Source organism: Brassica napus, chromosome C1 (assembly GCF_020379485.1).
Source record: "Brassica napus cultivar Da-Ae chromosome C1, Da-Ae, whole genome shotgun sequence".
NCBI lineage: Eukaryota > Viridiplantae > Streptophyta > Magnoliopsida > Brassicales > Brassicaceae > Brassica > Brassica napus.
The window spans coordinates 13943973-13964840 of NC_063444.1; the positions used below are offsets into that span (position 1 = coordinate 13943973).

General features: G+C 35.6%; 3 protein-coding genes and 1 pseudogene across 7 annotated transcripts; 3 read left to right on the forward strand and 1 right to left on the reverse strand.

The window, feature by feature from the left end:
• Positions 1 to 1920: 1920 nt before the first annotated feature.
• LOC106346516 (oxysterol-binding protein-related protein 4B) lies at positions 1921 to 6109 on the forward strand. 3 transcript variants are annotated; one of them, XM_022712579.2, is made up of 7 exons: positions 1933 to 2212; positions 2483 to 2589; positions 3054 to 3209; positions 4568 to 4816; positions 4904 to 5000; positions 5257 to 5554; positions 5626 to 6109. In XM_022712579.2, the coding sequence occupies exons 2-7, from the start codon at positions 2575 to 2577 to the stop codon at positions 5999 to 6001; spliced, it is 1191 nt and encodes a 396-aa protein (XP_022568300.1). In that variant the 5' UTR covers positions 1933 to 2212; positions 2483 to 2574; the 3' UTR covers positions 6002 to 6109. The 3 variants fall into 3 exon arrangements, with proteins under 3 accessions (XP_013641326.1, XP_022568300.1, XP_013641327.1); XM_013785872.3 differs by lacking the exon at positions 2483 to 2589 and having other exon boundaries at positions 1921 to 2212; XM_013785873.3 differs by lacking the exon at positions 2483 to 2589 and having other exon boundaries at positions 1940 to 2212; positions 3058 to 3209.
• BNAC01G17780D (glycosyltransferase BC10) lies at positions 6079 to 8905 on the reverse strand. Of its 2 annotated transcripts, none has more exons than XM_013785874.3 (10): positions 8700 to 8905; positions 7875 to 8301; positions 7582 to 7781; positions 7301 to 7372; positions 7125 to 7215; positions 6951 to 7031; positions 6810 to 6872; positions 6598 to 6720; positions 6475 to 6513; positions 6079 to 6398 (listed from the first exon to the last, which is right to left on the reverse strand). In XM_013785874.3, exons 2-10 carry the CDS (start codon positions 8205 to 8207, stop codon positions 6261 to 6263), a joined length of 1140 nt encoding a protein of 379 aa, XP_013641328.1. In that variant the 5' UTR covers positions 8208 to 8301; positions 8700 to 8905; the 3' UTR covers positions 6079 to 6260. The 2 variants fall into 2 exon arrangements, with proteins under 2 accessions (XP_013641328.1, XP_013641329.1); XM_013785875.3 differs by having other exon boundaries at positions 7875 to 8227; positions 8700 to 8904.
• A 5211-nt stretch (positions 8906 to 14116) lies between these two features.
• On the forward strand, positions 14117 to 16787 carry LOC106349784 (annotated as a pseudogene).
• A 162-nt stretch (positions 16788 to 16949) lies between these two features.
• Positions 16950 to 20806, forward strand: LOC106346520 (pumilio homolog 6, chloroplastic-like). 2 transcript variants are annotated; one of them, XM_048744220.1, is made up of 10 exons: positions 16950 to 16974; positions 17235 to 17680; positions 17791 to 18794; positions 18871 to 19012; positions 19103 to 19210; positions 19301 to 19513; positions 19625 to 19735; positions 19840 to 20034; positions 20118 to 20289; positions 20491 to 20806. In XM_048744220.1, the coding sequence occupies exons 1-10, from the start codon at positions 16965 to 16967 to the stop codon at positions 20511 to 20513; spliced, it is 2424 nt and encodes an 807-aa protein (XP_048600177.1). In that variant the 5' UTR covers positions 16950 to 16964; the 3' UTR covers positions 20514 to 20806. The 2 variants fall into 2 exon arrangements, with proteins under 2 accessions (XP_048600177.1, XP_048600178.1); XM_048744221.1 differs by having other exon boundaries at positions 17791 to 18788.
• Positions 20807 to 20868: the final 62 nt, after the last annotated feature.

The window sequence follows — 20868 nt, forward strand, 5'->3', positions numbered from 1 at the left end:
GACTTTGATTTACATAATAAATGATAAATGATTTTTAACAGAATAACCTATTTACAATCTGTTAAAATAAATGAGTTTAAACGAATATTTATTTCTATTAAAAGTTTATTTAAAGCCTGTTAAAACCTATTTTAACATCATTTTAATCTAAGATTATATAGGTTTAAACCCGTTAAAACCTATTCTGTAAAACATTCAGAATTTGAATAAATTAATGTCTCGATGAATAAATCATAACTTCTTGGGTTGAGATGTAAATTATGTTATTGTGGTGTAAAAATCTATTCTATTAAAACAGCAGTGTGACCCATTGATAAAAAGTTATGTCCAACTAATTATTTTATAACTGCATCTAAATAATTATCTAAATATATTAAATAACCACCTTCTAAATATCAATAATATTAAAACACCTGTTTGACCCATTGATAAAAGTTGGATCCAACAACTATTTTTAATGATACATAACTTTTTAATGTGATAACTACTATGCCTTTTTAATTTTCAAAACTAACCACCACATCATTTTTTTTTCCGAAAATAACCACCACTCCTTAATAGTAGGAAACCTCTATTTATATGCAACTTCCGCTTTTACAAGCTGTTTTCTATTTGATCGGGACCGTTTAAAATATATTTTTGGACTTTAGCACCATTTAAATTTTCTACTAATATATTTTTCAGTTAAAACCTGGGCTGATCTGAGCCCAGGTTTTTTTTTACAGATCTGATCTGAGCAATTTTTTTTACAGATCGATTAAGTATGAGATGAGACAAGATCCCCGGTCGGTTGTAATAGAAAGAGGGAGAGAGAAACTCTATTTTCGAGCTGATCTTTTTTTTTTGATCAAAAGAGCTGACCTTTCTAAAAAGATTTTTTTTCTCTATAATAAGTTTGTGATCGGGATTTATTTATTTATATGGGCCTTGGGCCTCAAATTTGATACATTGTTTTGCATTGGGTATTTGTATGGGTTTTTAAAATTCCTATTGTTTTAAAATTATTTTGCCTAATTGACCTTAATTAGATATTACTAATCTATATTATTATCAAACAATTTTTTAGGGTCATCTGTTATAGCTATTCTGTTAAAACACCTACTTAAGTTTAGAAATAAAATGTGGGAAATTAAAAATGTTATAATATATGAAAGTACAAAAAAATATTACAAATTGCAAATTTGGTGAATAAAGGTTAAAAATAATTTCCCAAACGTATATGACACAAGTACACAATTATGAAACTTGATAAATTATTTATTTAATATAGAGAAAATTATATATATTCTATTAAATTCATATCATACAAAAATATAATTATACAAACACATACATGAATTATATTAGGCAAAAAATTAAAAAAACAAAAAAATATACCCGCCCTCTGAGGGCGGGTCAATATCTAGTTCTCATTAATTAGCAAAGACTCTGAATTGATAGAATACAAACATGACCAAGACCTAAACCAAGCCTTTAAACCAAAATGGAGATTCTATATACTTCTGGTCTATACTATACCAGATCACAAGGACTCAATGTACAAAGCATACAAAGATTCTCTATGTACAAGGACCCTCTATATATGTACAAGAATAATATGATTCCCCTATAAAATTTATATATGCTGTAAGGAAATTAGAGACTTACAAGATCCAGTCAATCTATTCGGTGGTAAGTAAAAAAAAATAAAAAATCTCTACAGATTTTCATCTCCATAATTTATTAAAATTAACTAAATGTAGGGGAACCTTTTTAAAGCATAAGGCCAGCCTTAACATTCAAAAAAATCAACTCAAAAAAGAAGCGAGCATCTTGGACCACTCCCCTAAGCACTACACAAAACGGCCACGATGAGATAATAAATGTTAAAAAAAAAAAAGAGATAATAAATGTTATGATGGGTGATGGATCCAACGACCAACGCCACCTCTGAATCCAAGAGTTAATGCTTATCAAACTCTTTTCCTTATCTATCATCTCTGTGTTTACATATTCCTACATATACTTCTATATAAAAGGAGCAAACGAGATTCAGAATTATCACTTTGTGTACTGTGATGAACATGATTTTAACTTTTATTTTTTGAGTTTTTCTGATCGTTTCATAAATTGTACTTCTTGCTTTTTTTTTTATTAACACCATTCATTCTATAAAAAAAATCTCATCCATAAAAGTCAGAAAGATCGTGTCTCAGCAACAACTTTTCTGATGGTAAGTGGGTCATATATTCTTCTATCTTTTTTATTTAACACAGGATCATATATTCTTCTATCACACACTTGGGGTTTGCTTGGGTCATGCATACTTGTAATCTTGAGACACTTTTAAAATTTCAACAGTTTAAGATTGCAAAATCTATTTATATATCATTATTTATCTATCGTTTTACAACCCATCACACAAACCTGAATCTAGTAACTATAGAGAGCATATTTTTGGTACATATGCACTCTTAATTTATATATTATCTTTTGTTGATAGTTCTCCCAGTGCCAGGCCCTTGGGGAAAGCTAAAAAAGCTCAGGCTTCCAGCCGATTCCGTTAAATAAAAGTTTCTGCCACAAATTTTATAAATGTCCTTTAGTCTGGTACTAGAGTATCATTAATTGAATCGGTTCTAGAACATCTTATAACAATCTATATCTTCGTTTTAATCTAAAGAGTGGCGATTTTTTTTGTTCTTGCTTATATATAGTCTTCAATATCTCAAAACCGGCTCTGAATTCTCCATATTAATTATCTATCCATTTCATTTTTGAATCTAACCATTTAAGATGAAACGTAGATAAAACTTTCTTGGACTATATGATCAAGGGTTTATACGAGTGTAGATGAACTATTTAATTTGAAGCATTTAAACATCTATTTTCCGGATATTAGTTATGGCTCCGAATGTACTTACTATATATGTAGAGTTTAGGAGGCGGATTGTACAAATATACAACCATTTTTGGTACATTCTGTCTGCTAAATCATGTGTGGAACAGTAATTCGGACCCAGGTGTTCTTTTTTGGCAACTTATAGATTCAATGTTTTTGTTGTTGTGCAAAGGCAGAAGAAGAAGAAACTAGAAAGAACCTTGTGATAGCCAAACCTTTCGCGTTGGAAGATGATAAAGATTCCGAGCACGCAGCTTCCAATGGCATCCGTCGGATTCTTAGCCTCTTCAAGAACGTCCGCCTTGGATCTGATCTCACCAATTTTCAGGTTCAAACAAAAAAAAACTTGTTGAATTAACGAGTCTTATTGATATAATACAGAACGACCATTGCTTTTTTAGAAGACTAACAGTTATATCAGAATTGACTAAATTTTCATAGATAGTAGTAGCTAGGCAGTAGGCGGCATCGTGCATGAAAGTGAACCCTCGAACTATATTTCTTCGCTCGTTATTTAATACTCCCTCCTCGGTTTCCAATTGGAAGTAGTTTTAACACAAATATTTAGGAAGCTGTAATTTGAAAAAAAATATATCATTTAATCAATTAATTCAACCAATTATACAAAACCTAACATTATTTCATTGGTCACACAATATCCAATAAATGAAAAGATGCTTGAAATACGTAAACTACTTAGAGCATGTTTATCCGGGGTACTTAATGAGTTTCTTAGTGCGTAGGCCCCCACAAAACCCTCAATGATCGGTTACAAAAACTACTAATTAAGAACCGATTTTAGTGAGTTTCTTACACTGTTCGCAGACCCCACTGACTCGTGGCGACCAGCGATTGGTTTGCTTTTTAATTTTATTTTTTTTGAAAAAAAAAAACCTAAAAAACCCAAATGGATTTCTTAGGAATAAACATGGTCTTATATTGTAAATCAAACTCTTTTTGTTAGAACTACTTACATTTGGAAGAGAAAGTATATTATTTCCTTTTAGAACATCTCCAACAGCCATTTATCTCCTCATTTTTTAGGGGTTTTGTCCTCCAACACTTCTCCTTCCGTTCAAATTTTAAAGGGTAGAGGGTGTACTATTCACCATCTTAAAATATTATTTACTTTTTACTTTTGTCTCTACAATTATATATTTTTGACAATTACATGAATAATATATTATATTTTAGTATTTATAGTTATATATTTTTAAAATTATTTTGATTAAAATTATTTTATTAACATTTTATACTATTTATAGTTATATTTGACTACATATTATTATATTTTTCAAAAATATTTTATTTTAATATGTTTCAAATAGTATATTTTATTAATTTTGAAAGTTTAGTGATTATAGTTAATTATTATAATTTTAAAGACTAAAATATAAATTTTTAATTTTTCTAAAATAAATTTGAAGATGGCTGTTGGAAAATTACTCCCTCATCCCCTTATTTTAAGGGTAGATCTCAATAAAAATGAGGGTGCTTGCGGGAGATGCCCTTATGCACTTTTGGATTTTTACTTTTGAAATATTAATTTCCAAATTGTCGTTATATATAACAGGTAAACATTTATATTTCATACCATATCACGTCATTTACCAATAATTTGTTCAAAATTGTGATTACGATTTGTTTTCCTTTAAAATTTATTAATCATATTCTTTGAACGTAAAGCTGCCACCTCAGCTGAACCAACCAAGATCACAGCTTCAATGTTACGGGGAGATGATCTACAGCTTTTGCGGTCAGGATCTCATAGGAGAATGCAGCCGTCGCGATCTTCCCATCGAACGGCTCAAATCGGTCGTGGCGTGGAACATCTCCACACTCCGTCCGATAGTCTTTGGCATGTCACCGTACAACCCCGTTCTTGGCGAGACTCACCACGTCTCCCACGGTCACATCAACGTCCTCACCGAACAAGTATAACCTTTATTTATTGCAATCGTAACACATATTGATACCATGTCACGTCAAATATTTTGTGGTTGTTAACTTGTTATGTTTCAGGTATCGCATCATCCTCCGGTGTCGGCACTTCATGCGACTCACGAGAATGAAAATATTGACGTGACATGGTGTCAATATTTCACTCCTAAGTTCCGTGGTATGTTTCGTTCTTACATCCCCAGTATCTCAAAACAACCATTTTTTTTACAATCAAACAACGGCTATTTCACTACCAAACCCAAAACAGAACAACCAACGAACCCAAAATCCCTATAAAACGTTATAACAGTAACTAAGAAATCTGAAAACAACCGTCAACACTATGATATATATTTTCTAAAACGGAAGCATCACGTTTTGGCTTTGAAATCTAACTCTAGATCTAATTTGTGCGTGTACTCATGGTTAACAAGGTGCTTACGTAGACGTTGAGGTAAAGGGCAAAAGGACAATGAAGCTTCTGAATAGGAAAGAGACTTACGAGATGGACCAACCAAGGCTTGTTGTGAGATTCTTACCTGCTCCTGGAGCTCACTGGACCGGGAAAATCAAGATAAAGTGTCCAGAGACTGATCTCGAAGCCGAACTACACTTGATATCTGATTCATTCATCGAAAGATTCAAAGGCAACAACAATAGATCAATCAAAGGAAAGATCTCTCAGACTTCCTCCGGAGATAAGCTCTATGACATCTCTGGCCATTGGGACAGGTAAGTAGTATATGAATCAAAGAGTCATTACAGCTCTCTAAGAACATCATTAACATCTCATAATGTTTCAGAACAATATCGGCTAAAAACCTGAAGACCGGTGAGGTCGAAGTTATATACAATGCTAAGGAGAGTATCTCAGGACTCAGACCTCCAACTGTGAAGAACCTGAAAGAGGTAATGGAGAGCGAGTCTGCGATGGTGTGGAGTGAAGTAAGTGAGAAGATACTGAATAAAGACTGGGAACGAGCAAGAGAAGCGAAGAAAGCTGTGGAGGAGAAACAGAGAGAGTCTCTGAAGCGGAGAGAGGCTTCTGGTGAGTCTTGGGTTCCCAAGCATTTCTCAGTGGTTAGAAACGGTAAAGACTGGGACTGCTCACCGCTTCAGCCAACGGTTCCCCGAGCTCCACTTGTCATCACAGAAGCACAAGAAGAAAACATGAACTGATATCAAGATTAAAGACTTTAAGCTTACTACTATGTCATGTAACATATACTTATTGATATAGACTGAACCAAAGTGAAAATCGCAAAATAAAATTCTTTTTAATCAAAACTTTCTGCTCTAATTGCGTATAAGCGGATTTCAGTTTCACCAAGAAACATCAACTTCCAAGAATCATTTCAGCTTTTTTTCAAGAAAATTTACAGTATCTAAAAGATCCAAGAATATAATTAGGTCCAAGAATCGGCTCAAGAATCATCTCTCAGGCAGCTGTGCTTGTGTAGTTAGGGAAGAGGTTGACCAAAGTGTCAAGAGCATCAGGATGAAACTTCCTTGCAAACAGATAACAAGGTCGCGTGATCCCATTCCATGTACAAGGCCAATGCAGCTCATCTCCATGCTTCAAAAACCACAAGTAAAAGTGAGAAAGAAAGAGATAACAGAAGGCAACGAGAAAGAAAGTTTCAAGAGCATACCTCTCCCACACTTGTGACGTGTGTACTCATTTCCTCAGACTGCACAAGCGCAAAATCAAGAAAAGTTAGAATAAGAAGCTAATTGTGATTAATTTTCGAAGAGATTTCGTTTCAAAACATTACCGTGACATTTTTTATGAACTCTAATGATATCTCATTTGCTGTGTAAGTCTTTGGATGCCACCTTCTTTCAGACCAATCAACATACGTTACTGACCAGTTCGAGATCCCCATGGGATCAAGCATCTGAAAGACGAAGATTCAGCAAATAAAGAAAATGTTAGAGCAACAAGAAGGCTTTAAAGATTGCAAAAGATAGGGGTGTTCTTCCTCACACTGAAGAATGTTGGCAAGTAATGTTCATCAGCAATACAGTTCTTGTCTGCCTCTATCCCTGGCTGAAATTTTTAGTAAATTTCTTGATCAAAATCAGACCTCAGGACGAAGAAACTGGAAAATTTATCAAAAGGTCTTACACCACAATACTCGCGGAATTTTGAGTAGTAGAGACCATCAGCCATCACTATAATCGCGTGTTGTCGCTTCATTGTGAACCACTGATCAGAAGAAAAGAAGAAAGTTACACTACAAAAGTAGCAACCATACTAACTCAGACATACTCTTAGAGATTGAAGCTTTGTTTTTTTTACCTGAGCACCCTTTCTAAAATCTTCCCTAGCAATTTCAGGTAACATGTGTTCCATGTGTCTACCAGTACCATGTTGTCCAGGATCCACAAAACTTGAGAAACATAGAAAATTGAAGCTTGTGTCATTAATGGATAACTCAAAACTTTTTTTCTTTTGATTTAAGTGATTAATTTTACCTCTCAATGAAGCTGATGTTGGAGTATAGCAAATATCTGTAGGTGTAGTCAAAAGTATGCAACGGTATACAACTGCACAGAAGAATAAAGTTAATGTGATTTTGATTTGTGCAAGAAAACCTTGATAGGGACACTTGAGCAAGATTGCATCATTACATCAAGGTTATTGAATTCAAAGTAAGTTTTTATTTTGGATTTATTTTATTAAAAATTTCAGTATTTAATTAGATTTTATTAATTCGGTTTAATTCGGTATTTTAGAGTATGGTGTTACACATTACCTCTCTGAAAGAAGAACAAAGTGTTGGTTGTCAGGATCTTCAAGAGCATTAACCAGTAAACGCTTCTCAGCATCAACCATTGAGATCCTTCCCCACGTGACCTCATCACTATGAATCTCCCTATCAGAAAAGTGACGGCTGATATGAACTGGCCGTTCCTTGGACGGGTGGATGTAAATAGAAAACTTCCCTCCATGACCCTTCACAACACAAGCAACAAACAATGAACGTTTTAGTGAAAAGAATGTGACTAAATTTGGATTTTGGAAAACGTTGATGTGTGTTACTGTTACCTTGAAGAACTCATCCCAGAGCTTCTCAAACGGCAAAGTCCCCGGAGTCAAGAACAAGAAAGCGATTTTGGAGTTTTCGGTTATGGAGGGAGGCGTTTTAAGTATGTCTCTGACCACTGCTCTAGCTGCTATCTCCTCATCAGTGTGTTTTCTCACATGAGCAGGCAGCCACGCGGAGAGAGCATCCGAGGAGCTCCTCTTGCCTTGTCGTGGGAACATGTGGGTACTGATGAGAAGCATGCTGATCACTGAAACTGTTAAGACGACCCATAAGGGCTTCTTGAGAGATGTGTGGTGACGTGGCACTTGAATAGTCTTCTGCGCCTCACCCATTTGTAACTCTAACCACCTCCCTTAAGGTATACAAAGATCGAATCTTTATTTCATCTTTTACATTACTTCTTTTTTTTGTTTAAATTGGCATTGCCTGAAGGAGAAAGATTTGAGTTTTTATTTGTTCTAATGAAGAACAAGGACTAATACAAAGGCTGATCAAGACCGGAAAACACGGAGAGATTAAGTAATGTTTCAAACTAATCTTTAAAGAACAAGACTCCTTTATAAAGAAGCAATCAGTAAAAATGCACGTTGTTCCCGTGATTCGGGAAAGTCCAGGACATTCCTTAAGTACTCCTAGCTATCTCTCTCTCTCTCTCTCTCTCGCACACGTACCAACTTAACAAAGTTTTAAGTAAGTTCTCCGACCAAACTAAAAAATCAAAAGCTACAAATCTCAGATTTGCTTTCCAGCAAAGTATTAAAAAGAACTTACTTAACTCTGGACTGGAGACACTGTAGCTAACTAAAGAGTCAAAATGCAGTTACCTGGATAGTATCGAGCTGAATAAAAAACGGCAGAATGCAGAAAGACACAGTCTTTGTCCGAACCCAGATCTAGAAAAAGTGGACTTTGATCTAGGGAAAGAAAAGTAAAGAACCCAGAAGAGTGATTCAACGAATATGAGAGGGGGAGGTCGAAAGAGAGAGAGAAATCAAAAGAGAGCTTCTTTTTATTTATTTATTTAGCTTAAAGTAAAGATGTTTAATTTTGTTAAAACTTAAAAGTACATACACATGTTTATTGTTAATGTCAATACAATTTCGAGCCTTTACCAAAAAAAAAATGAAGAGACTTTTTGCTGAAAAGAGAACATAATAGTTGTTATAAAAAAAAAGAGAATATAATTAAATACAGGTTTTCTATTTTCTCCAATAATTTCTCTTAATATTTTGTTACTAAACTAGTCAATAAAAATTCTCCAAATGATCAAATATTTCTATTTTGTGTTGGATTTGAGTTGGCTTCACGACTCTGGAACCTTTTTAATTTTTTAAGAAAAATAAGATTCTGCAAGTGGATATATAAATAAACGAATTTAGCTCTGTCATCGCACTAAACTCTTAATGACAGTCGCCGGTTGTTCCTTCCACAACGGCGACATATCTGCTTATTTACATTATTTATTTATTTTTCATATTTGTTTCCTAAACTAGTTTAGCTTGCTGTTGATGTGCTAAATTATTCAAGTGAAGTTTGTTGTTGATACAAAACTAAGACTGACTTTTGAAGCAGTTTTGCGTTCAAAAAAAAAGAGACTTTTGAAACCGTTTCCCAAAACAGGAATGCGTCTCACGTACTCAAGGAAGTGTCCCGATCATCAGGAGCCAAAAATATACAGATCCATCCATCAAAGATTCGACTATAAAGAGTTGTACGTAAAATAGAAATCTGTCATACGCATGACCTCTCTCATTGCTCTGCTTGGGCCTTGGAGCCTTGGACAATAATGGGTGAAAACATGAAAAACTTCTTAATTCAGATGGGCTTTGGATCTTAGACCCATATTCATATTGGGCTAGGAAGCAGAACAATGTTACTAAAATTAGTTTCCATCCTAGCACTTAAGCAGCAAAACTCGAACTTGAAATCTTGAGCAGGTGTACCTTTCTTTGGCGAGTCCCCACTACATCAATATATTTAATGAAGTTGTTTAGGTCGAGTTTTGCTGCTTAAGTGCTAGGATGGAAACTAATTCTAGGAACAACCAGTCACTTATCTTCCCAAAATGCATTAACCATAAATGAAGTATGGTTTCGATAACCTTGGATGGAAATACGGAATGGAGGATGTCATATCCAAGGAAAGAGAAAAGTATGAATGCTATTCAGAATTGACCCCCCCCCCCCCCCCCCAAAGTCCCAAAACTATGAAATCGATTAGTAATGTCTTCACGGTTTGGATAAGACCATGATTAACTTCAGTATCTTAACTGAGATTCTTAACTTCGGTTAAGAGACGGTTCTTACCTATTCTTAGATTTTAACTAAAAAAACTAAAAATCGTCTCTTAAATAAAAGATATAAGAGCCGTCTCTTAGCCGAAAAATGTAAAAAAAACAAAAAAATGTCAAATCATGAATTAATAATCCCGGCTAACAGACCGGAGTTAATCATGCGTTCTTGCTAAGGTTTTGATTTTCTTATTCAGCTATAGTTAAAGTGTCTAATGAATTTCTGTTGAGTAGTTATCGTTATTGCTCTTCTTGTGTTGTATAACTATTTTTTTTAAGTGTTCTATAAATATTTTTTTTGACAAAAATATTGTAGCTTTGGGTTTTACCTGTGTAAAGGTCTCAACTTTTGCCAATTTTGTGTAACAAAAAGCTAATAGCATCAGTGAAAATGAAAATGAAAATAACTTTAGTTATATCAACTGTATATTTTTCTTTTGGTAGCATAGTACTTTAAGTTAAGATTTCGTTTGCCGTGGTTCTTTAATTGACCACCGTTGGATATTTGAATTCTATTCACCGAAGAAGCCAATTTTAATTACTAGGGCATTCTCTCCGCGCAGTCGTGGAAAGAGTTCTTGTTTCATTTCAATATTTTTGCTAGGGTTATTGCAGTTGTGAATTTTGCGTTTTGAGTTATTTTTCAAGTTTTTTTTATTGTTATAAAGTTAGAATTGTGATGATGAATTGTGTATGCATTGTTCTTCACTTATGAAGGACTAAACTGTGTTAGTAATGTGATTGATATAATTCGTGTTGTTGTTTGTTGTGTCACTGAAACTTATTGTTTGTTTATCTTTTTAATTTGTTTCTTGTACTGTTGAGAGTACATAAATTATATTAAAGTTGTTGAAAATATCTTTTGTTTATAGATATTTTTTCTCCAGTTTAGTCGTGTAAGTTGTGTGTATTAAGTAATATTTTTTATTATCCTTATTATGTTTGTTATATGTTTTTATTTTATTTCTAAACTTGTTGCTCTTACCGAACCTTTAAAACAAATACATGAAGACTTGTAGAAATAACTATAAAACGAGTGACAGTTCTGAGTATTTGGGTTTTAATAAGTTTTAAACGAATTTATGTATTTTTCATAAGAAGACAATATCATTGGCCTGTTGACATTGGGCATGTAAGCTATTTTTATAAGACAAGAAGAGTGAGCATGTGGAGCTGTTGTTGCCGCCTTTGTGTCTGTCGGGATTGTCTCTTGTATCTTTTGTTGTGGCTGTGTTTGTTTATCTTTTATTTGATGGGTAATATGTAAACAAAAATCATTGTTAGTTGTATTTATCAGAGTTCATAACTTACTCTGCTTTTTTGTTTAGGTAATTTCATTGATCTTGTTTGTCGTCTTCGTCTTCTTCGTTGCAAAAGTAAGTTTGTAAATTGTTAAATAGTTGGCCGTGTAGTTTGTATTTGTTTAGCTGTCTCGATGTATGTGTCGTTGCGAAAGTAAGTTTGTAAATTATTAAATAGCTGGCCGTGTAGTTTGTATTTGTTTAGCAGACTTGATGTATGTGTCGTTGAGTTTTAGTTGAGGTGATTGGTTTGACATATTTGTTTTTAAGTTTATTTCTAAGATTAGACAAAAAAAGAGAGGTGATCATTAATGATTCGTCTTTTTTAGAATTCTAGTTTTTGATGTTTTAAAAGTTTGGGTTGTTGTGGTTTCTTTTAAGCCGTAAAATAAAGATTTGTGTAAAATTAGTTTGATAAGTAAGTTAGATAAATAGACGACCACATAATTTGGGTAGAAAATATTTTTGATTATTGATGTTAACACAATATAGATAATAGTATAAAGGCAATTGTGTGTTGATTGTTTCTTACGAATCAATGAGGAGACGGATAACGACTCAAGTTGTTTCTTTACTAAGGTCAGAGCCTTGGACAGAACGGATTTGCCAACCACATATGCGAGTTTAAATATCAGTTATGATAACGAAACATATTATAAACTCAGATGCAATATGATAATATACCTGAGAGTTCTAGGTTTGTGTTCGCAATCACTTGGAAATTGTCAAACAGTCCAATTATGATTGGAGATTGATCTCAGGAGCACCCGTGATGACTTCATCAATAATAGTTGGTGAAATGAAACGAATGAGGAATGGATGATCAATTATCTTGTACATGCTTGAGCACCTAGCAACCTCAAAATGATCGACTTTCACAATGGAACTGGCTTTCAAGATGGCATGTAGTGATTAGCACGTCCGGCGGAAATAAATCCATGAATCACGGAATCTGCAAATAATATTATTTAACAAAAAATCAGGAAATCAATTAAAAACAATTATATTAAATAAGTGTGATAAATCGAAGATTAACTTACCTTTTCATCAAGGAAGAGAACCGTGATTCCCATAAACTCATTGTCTTTCTTGAAGTTCAGGGAATCCCATAAGCGAGGAGGCTAGAGGCTATGCTCTGACTACTACGACCAACACGGAGAGACTCGAAGGTTGAGTGACTGATGTCGGGAACGCCAGTTTGAGGAACTGGAGAGGCAGAAATGCATTTTCTAGAAGATCGTTAAAGCTAAGAGGAATCAATGAGTTTTATGGAGATGCAAATTGGGTTCCTCAAAGATGAGAATTATATATATATATATGGTTTAAAGAAAGACTACAAATCAGGAACATTTAAGATCAAGCGATTTAAGATGGGGAGATGAAGAGTTCACCGGTGAAAAAATAGATTACGAACAGACACACAGTGCGACTCTTCAGACTTGTCTAAGACAATGATGAAAATAACCCTAACTCATGTTAAATGAAGACAATTTACAATATGAAAAAACAATAATTGTTTTTTTCATATAACGTGATGAACCTCATTTAAAAATGAAACTGATAATACATTTGTAGGCCCGGCCCACAGAGAAAACCGAAGAAGCAAAGGTTTCCGACCTTCATAGATATATATTAGTTTCAGCCATCAATGTAAAAAGAATCATTTAGTTTAGTGGTATAAATGTTGGTGTTTATATCTCAATAACTCGGGTTCGAACCACAGGTTTGACACTTTTTCACACTTTTTAAAAATGAGACTCATCAAAATGATGACATGCCGTCTCAGGAGTGAGGTAACTGCCTCATTATATTATAGATTTTTCTCCTTATTCATCCCATTTTTATATAGTTTTTTGTTAACGTCTGGTTAATTATGCTATTACAACGATGGAAAATATTCAGTTAAAAAAACGATGAGAAATATTGCGTAGACGATTCTACAGCTGATAATTCTACCATCATATGAGAATGCACGTCTGACTGCATCACTCCGAGCAGCCCTATGAGATCCATGTTCGATGATACGCCATGCACCATGCTGAAGACCTCTTGTAATTTTTTTCTCCATAATCTACATCAGGGGCGGAGGCAGCTAAGAGGTAGGGAGGTCAGCTGACCCACTACTTTAAAAAAAAATATTGTTTTAGATAAATTTTGGGTTGACCCCACTTAGAAAATAAATTTGACCCCACAAAAATAATTACAAAACATTAAAGGCAAAATTTAATTATACAACTAATATATTTTCATTTTTTATTTTTAAAACTTTGGATTTATATTAGTTTTAATCTTATTTTCTATAGTTGCAAAAAAAAAAAAATCATTAAACATGTTTTCGTTATTTAAACTTTGGTGTTATTTTAGTTTCAGCCCAACTTATATTAAGCCCAAATAAATTATAATACAGAAGCATTAAAAAAAAAACTTAAAATAGGAGGAAAAAAAAAATCCTTTCTCTTCCCCTGCAAACACAAGACGACGGCGACCTGCTCCAACTCGTGCTCTCCACATTCAGGTTGGCTTTTTATATACTTTTTTGTTATATTCTGCTCTTTTGTTTATATTGTTACTTTTTGTCATGATCTGAATATTTTTAACGATTAGTTTTATATCTAAAAAAGACTAATCTATCTTATTTAACAGAAAGTTAATGGATAAATTTCTAAGTCCGAAAAGAAAATCTCCACCAACCGATGATATTCACCTAGACAACATGCAGCAAGAAAAGGGATTCATGAATATGATCATAATCAAATAGACGAGGTGAGACGCAAGTACTTGACTTGAGGACCTTGTCAACTTCGTGGGCATAGTTTTAAGCAAAGAGTTATCTCAGGTGCATTAAGGCGGTTTAATCCTTCTTGGTTTGATCAGTATGGTGATTGGTTGGAATACAGTGTCAAGAAAGAGAAGACATATTGTTTCTTTTGTTATTTATTCAGCAACGAGAAAAAAAGTGAAAGTGTTGGATTTGTCACAGAGGGATTTGATAGTTGGAATAAGGCTGACATATTGGCTGGCCATGTAGGTGCGATAAATAGCTTTCACAACATAGCAAAAAAGAAGTGTGAAGATTTGATGAGACAAGGTCAGTCAATCAAACATGCTTTTCAAAAGCAAACCGATGTTGTAAAAAAAGAGTATCGTATCTGACTAAATGCTTCAGTCGATGCTGCTAGATACTTACTGAAACAAGGATTACCGTTTCGTGCTCATGATGAGATAGCCGATTCTAGCAGCTAAGGAAATTTTTTGGAGTTAGTGAAATATACTGCTGCACAGAATGAAGATGTGAGCAAGGTTGTGCTGAAGAATGCTCCTGGAAATAATCAAGTGGTGTCTCATCCTACTCAAAAAGATATTGTTAATTGCTTTTCGGAAGAAGCAATTAACTCTATAGTTCAAGAGATGGACAATGATGTGTTTGCTTTATTGGTGGATGAATCAGCTGATTGTTCTATGAAAGAGCAAATGGCTATAGTTTTTCGCTTTGTCGATAAACATGGTATGGTCAAAGAGAGATTTGTTGGTCTTATCCATGTGAAGGATATATGTTCTTTATCTTTGAAATCTGGAATTGATTCATTGCTTGCTAAATATAGTCTGAGTCTGAAAAAGGTGAGAGGACAACGCTATGATGGAGCAGAAATATGAGAGGTGAATTTAATGGTCTGAAAGCACTGATTCCAAAAGAAAATAGTTTGGCATACTATGTACACTGTTTTGCTCACCAACTACAATTGGTAGTTGTTGCTGTTGCGAAGAAACATTTTGAAGTTAAAGATTTCTTTGATAAGATTTTTTTGTTAGTGAATGTGATTGCAGCTTCTTGTAAAAGGAAAGATAAGATGCGAGAAATTCAGCGGGATATAATTGAAAAGGGAATAAGCAGTGGTGAAATCAAGACTGGAAAAGGACTGAATCAAGAGTCTTCTCTTCCAGGACCAAGAAGTACACGTTGGGGTTCTCATTATAAAACGTTGCTGCAGTTAGTTGAGATGTTTTCTTCTGTGGATGAGATGCTTATGTACGTCGAGGATGAAGGTGCTGATCTTACCCAGCGAAGTCAAGCAAATGGTCTTCTCAAATATATCCACACTTTTGATCGTGTGTTCTACCTACATTTGACGTTGCACATTTTGGGACTCACAGAGAACTTGTCACTGGCCTTGCAACTAAAAGATCAAGACATCCTAAATGCTGTCTCATTAGTAGAATCCACTAAGCGGCAACTACAGAAGTTCAGAGATGATGGCTGGGATTCTTTTGTGAATGATGTTTGAGCTTTGTGTGAGAAACATGACACTGGTAGTCTCAACATGGAGGACGATTTCATCGATCCAAGGAAGCCACACAAAAAGACCAACATTACCAACTTGCATCATTATCAAGTCAATTGTTTTTATACAGTATTGGATATGGAGCTTCAAGAGTTTAATGGTCACTTTAACGAGGTAAACTCTGAGTTACTCGTTTGCAGATCATCTTTAAGTCCTACTGCTTCATTCTGTGAGTTTGATAAAGAAAAGTTATTGAGACTGGCTAAATTTTATCCTGAGGATTTTAGTGTTATGGAGTGCATATCACTTAAGCAGCAACTTGACATTTATATTGATAATGTACGAGGAGATGAAAGGTTTGCTGATTTGAAACATCTTGGAGATCTATCGCGATTAATGGTAGAAACCAAGAAACATCTTTCTCAACCTTTGGTGTATAGGCTCTTGAAGTTATCTTTGACTTGAGAGATGTTTTTCAGGAATGAAGATCATCAAGACAGTACTACGAAATCGCATCGGTGATCAGTTTCTAAGTGACTGTCTTATTTGTTTTATTGGAAAAAAAAATATTTGAAGATGTAGCAAATGAAACTATTATAAAAAAGTTTCAAGCTATGAGTGAACGTAAAGTACATTTGTAGTTTTTTTTGGTGTAATACATTTGTAGTTTTTTTTGATCATTTAAACATTATGTTTTGATTTTTTTTTCCGATACTAGTACAAAAAGTTTTTGGCTCTGCGAGGGCATAGAAGCATTTTGAAATAAATGAAAAATACAAGTAAGACTAAAATTTTGGTTAACCGAGAATATGATAAAAAAAAGTCAAAACTCCACGAACTTCGCGGAAAAAGAAAGGACGAAACCAATGGTACACATTTTTTATTTTATTTTGCTTTTGTTGCCATTATCGGGAAAAAATCAAACATTTATAAAAAATTCCCACTGACCAAGCCAAAGAGGTCTCTTCTCTCTCTCTCACGACTTAAAGTAGCAGCAGAATCTAGGGTTTGTTAACAGTGAATCCTTTTGATTCCCCCTCGTTCCTGGTAAGAACGAATCATCATTCGACCTCTTCTCTCCCTCGTCTATCTCTTCTGCTTGTTAAGGAAAAAGCTAGGGCTTTTTTCATTTTCATTTCCATTTCCGTACTACTTACTTACATACACTCTGTTTCTTCTCTGCCTCTCGTTCCTTTTGGGTTCTCTCTGTCTTTTCTTATGCGACGAGGTCTACTAGATATGTCATAATAGCCTTTAAAGTTTTGTTCTTGCTTTCACTTTTCACTTCTACACTTGTTAAACTACTCGATTTCGAACTGTTTTAATTTTTCTGCTGATTTTTAATTATTATTATTATTATTATTACAAGCTATGTATCATTTGCTTATTTTATAAACATATTTCGAAAACGAGCTTATGAATTGGTGTGTTTCATTGCTTTATTTTGTGATTAGTTTGTTTGAATCTCCCTTCTTGTTCTTATTGTAGAGAACCCAAGAAAAGCAACAACCTTTAAGCAAATGGCAACTGAGAATCCTATTAGAATGTCTGGGAGCAATGAGAGATGGTCTAACTCTGTTCCTAACCGAAGTGGGAGTGCTCCTCCGAGCATGGAGGGATCTTTTCGAGCCGTTGATAATCTGTTGTCACGACAGGGCAGCTCCGGTTATAACAACTCGAGCTTTCAAAAGCAGGAGCCTTTGAAACACAACCTGAACCGCACACCTTCTCCACCTGTCTATTACCCTGCTCAGTATCATCAGTTCGTAGACAATCGTGTAGGTAGTAGATTTTATAAAGTTAAGTCTCCCATTCACTTGTCCCAAGGTGCACTTTCTACTCACAAGGAAGTGTCTGAGGATGAAAGCTCTCAGCAGCTATCTGTTATTAGTTTTTCCGATATGACAAATGCTGTGGAAGAAGATTTGAGACAGGTTCGGCTTCGCTTGCCTTGCCTTGCCTTCTCTTCTCCAAGTTCATGTTTTTTTTTTTTTGATGCTCCAAGGCCTTTGATAAGTTACATCTGAATCTCTTTTGGTCGCAGGATGATAGTAGTGAGTCTAACTCATCAAACGGTGAAATGAACATAGCGGATGAGAGTGGTAATGTCTCGGAGATATCAGATGATGCTGCTGCAGTGACTAGAGCTTCCGTTGTCACTGAGAAGACTCCTGATGAGTCAACCATCATCTCTAAGATGAAGAATGTCAACATATCTGGACCTGGAACTCCCAGATACCCTCGAGAGCCAAGGAACGCAAGGCCAGAAAGGCAGGTTTATCAACAACACAATAATCTAACATGGGTTCAAGGCGGCGGTGGCAAAATGGGTTATCATCATGGTGTAAACGATGCGGTTAACGGGACCGGACAGTTTCATTACGGTCAACATCTGCTTCAGTCTCCAGGCTTTAAGCCGCCGCCTCAGCTTTACGTTCCAACTCAGACAGCTTATGTGACTTCACCAACTCAAGTCTACAACATGCAGTCTCCTCCTGTTTACTCTCCTCAATATGGTTATGGACCTTACACTAACATGATCCCACACCCACAGTTCATACCTGGAGGATACCCTTCACATGGTTCCGTTCCGCTTATTGTCGGTCCAAGTGCGGGAGGTGAAATGCAGTATGCTCAGAAGTTCTATGCTCCACAGGGGCAGCCTTCTTTTCCAGATCCTATGTATATGCAGTACAGTCAACAGCCATTCGGGCAGATGGAGCTTCCTAGGGGGAACCATAAGAATGGTCCTGAGCCTCAGAAGTTTGTCCGGGGAATAAGGGGGCCGCCGAGTAACTCTAATATGGGTAGAATGGGTGTTAATTATTATGGAGTCCAGTCAAATATTGGCATTATGATGCAGTATCTGCCTGCACAGCCCGGTGCTCCTCTTTCACCGGGCTCTGTTCCCTATGTAGAGGCATCATATCCTGGGTGGCGGCCACAGGGCAATGGTCCGAGACTGTGCAATTTTCTTGAAGAGCTGAAATCTGGAAAAGGCAGGAGGTTTGGTTTATCAGACATCACAGGACACATTGTTGAGTTCAGGCAATTTTTTCACGAGTCTTTGTCTTTTGGTTTTCTTCTCAATCAACTTTACTAAAACCTTCTGTTTTCTTTTCAGTGCGGATCAGCACGGGAGCCGGTTCATTCAGCAAAAGCTTGAGCATTGTAATCCAGAAGAGAAAGCAGCTGTCTTTAGGGAGATTCTCCCACATGCTTGCAAACTTATGACTGATGTGTTTGGCAATTATGTCATTCAGAAGGTCTGTTTCTACTTTTGACCTTATGTTTTATCCTGCATTGTCACTCAGACTAATCCCTTTTCTTGATTATTTGCAATTATCTGTGTTCAGTTTTTCGAGTACGGAAACCCATCACAGAGAAAGGAACTCGCGGATCAACTCATGGGACAGATAGTACCACTTAGTCTGCAGATGTACGGTTGTAGAGTTATACAAAAGGTACAAAAAGTCACTATACATTTTGTCTGAACTTTTATAAAATTTGTTAAAATGGTTGACTCATGGGTGTTAATTTGTTCTGGTGTTTAGGCTCTTGATGTCATAGAACCTGATCAGAGAGTTCGTTTGGCACGTGAGCTTGACGGACAGGTCATGAGATGTGTTCGAGACCAAAACGGAAACCATGTGATCCAGAAATGCATCGAGAATATCTCTGCAGACAGAGTTGGATTCATGTTAGCTGCATTCCGTGGTCAAGTGTCCTCGCTCTCTATGCATCCTTATGGCTGCCGTGTCATACAGGTACTAAGAAATAAATTAAACGACTGATTCTTTCCTTTCTCCTTATCTTGGCTTCTCTCATTATTGCTCAATGACAATGCATCTGTACGTTTCCTTTTCCCTTATGTATAGAGGCTTCTGGAGCGTTGCGCAAATGAGCATCAGTGTCAGTTCATCACCGAGGAGATACTGGAATCAGTATGCGTCCTTTCCAAGGACCAATATGGAAATTATGTCACACAGGTATGTCACACCATTTAAATCTTTTGTAATCGAATTTGAAATAAACCAAAATCCCAGAGTTTGACAACCAATCACCACTAAAAGCCTGTGTTGCTATTTGGCAGCATGTCTTGGAGAAAGGGACATCTAAAGAACGTGAGAGAATCGTGAGAAAACTATCAGGGCACATTGTGCAGCTTAGCCTACACAAATTTGCATCAAATGTTATAGAGAAGTGCCTGGAGCATGGTGGCAGAATTGAGCGGGACCTTATTATCGAAGAGGTTGCAGGGCCCGACGAGAGCTATGATAGTCTATTGGTGAGCAAATGGACCAAACCTGATACATTTTTTTATCTTAAACTGATAGGATATTATTAACTGCAAGCCCACCTTTTCGACAGATGATGATGAAGGACCAGTATGGAAACTATGTGGTGCAGAAGATATTCGAGACGTGTACTGTTGAGCAGCGTGCAGCATTGTCCAGCCGAGTCAGGATGCACGCTTCTGCTTTGAAGAAATACACATATGGGAAACATATTGTTACTCGTTTGGAACAGCCCTTTGCTGAAGGTACTACTAACTTCCTCTACTTCAACTAAAGAGGGTTTTGTCTTGATGTGGATTATATAGGGAGAAACAGGGTGAAGTACACAATCAGATAGAGTCTGTATGTTAAAACTGATCGCTCACAATTGACAAGTGCATAAGACTGAACAGGCTAGATCAAATATGTCGGCTGTTGTTTAATTGAGCTGTGGCTTTGTTCTGCAGGAAGCCGAGAATCGAGGCGATGACTGGCTCTTCTGATTCAAGGCAAGTGGCTGGCTGAGATTTAGTTGATGATACAATTGGCTTTTCACAGAAGCTGGAGATTCACTGCATTGGAAATGTTAAGAGTTGACAATCATTGTGGAAGCAATTGGTTGTGAAGAAACGTATCAGTAGATTGTGTGGGCATGTTGGTAAATATTGAAAAATGTATTAGTACTGTAGCTGGTTTGTGGATTCATCAAAGACAATTCCAGAACTTTTCTAAACAGTATCATTACTGATTCCATGCTAGTCGTTATACAGCCTAGTTCCATGATTTCATATCTTTTGCCAACAAATTTTTCATTCCACAAAGAGGAACTTATCATAAATGGACTG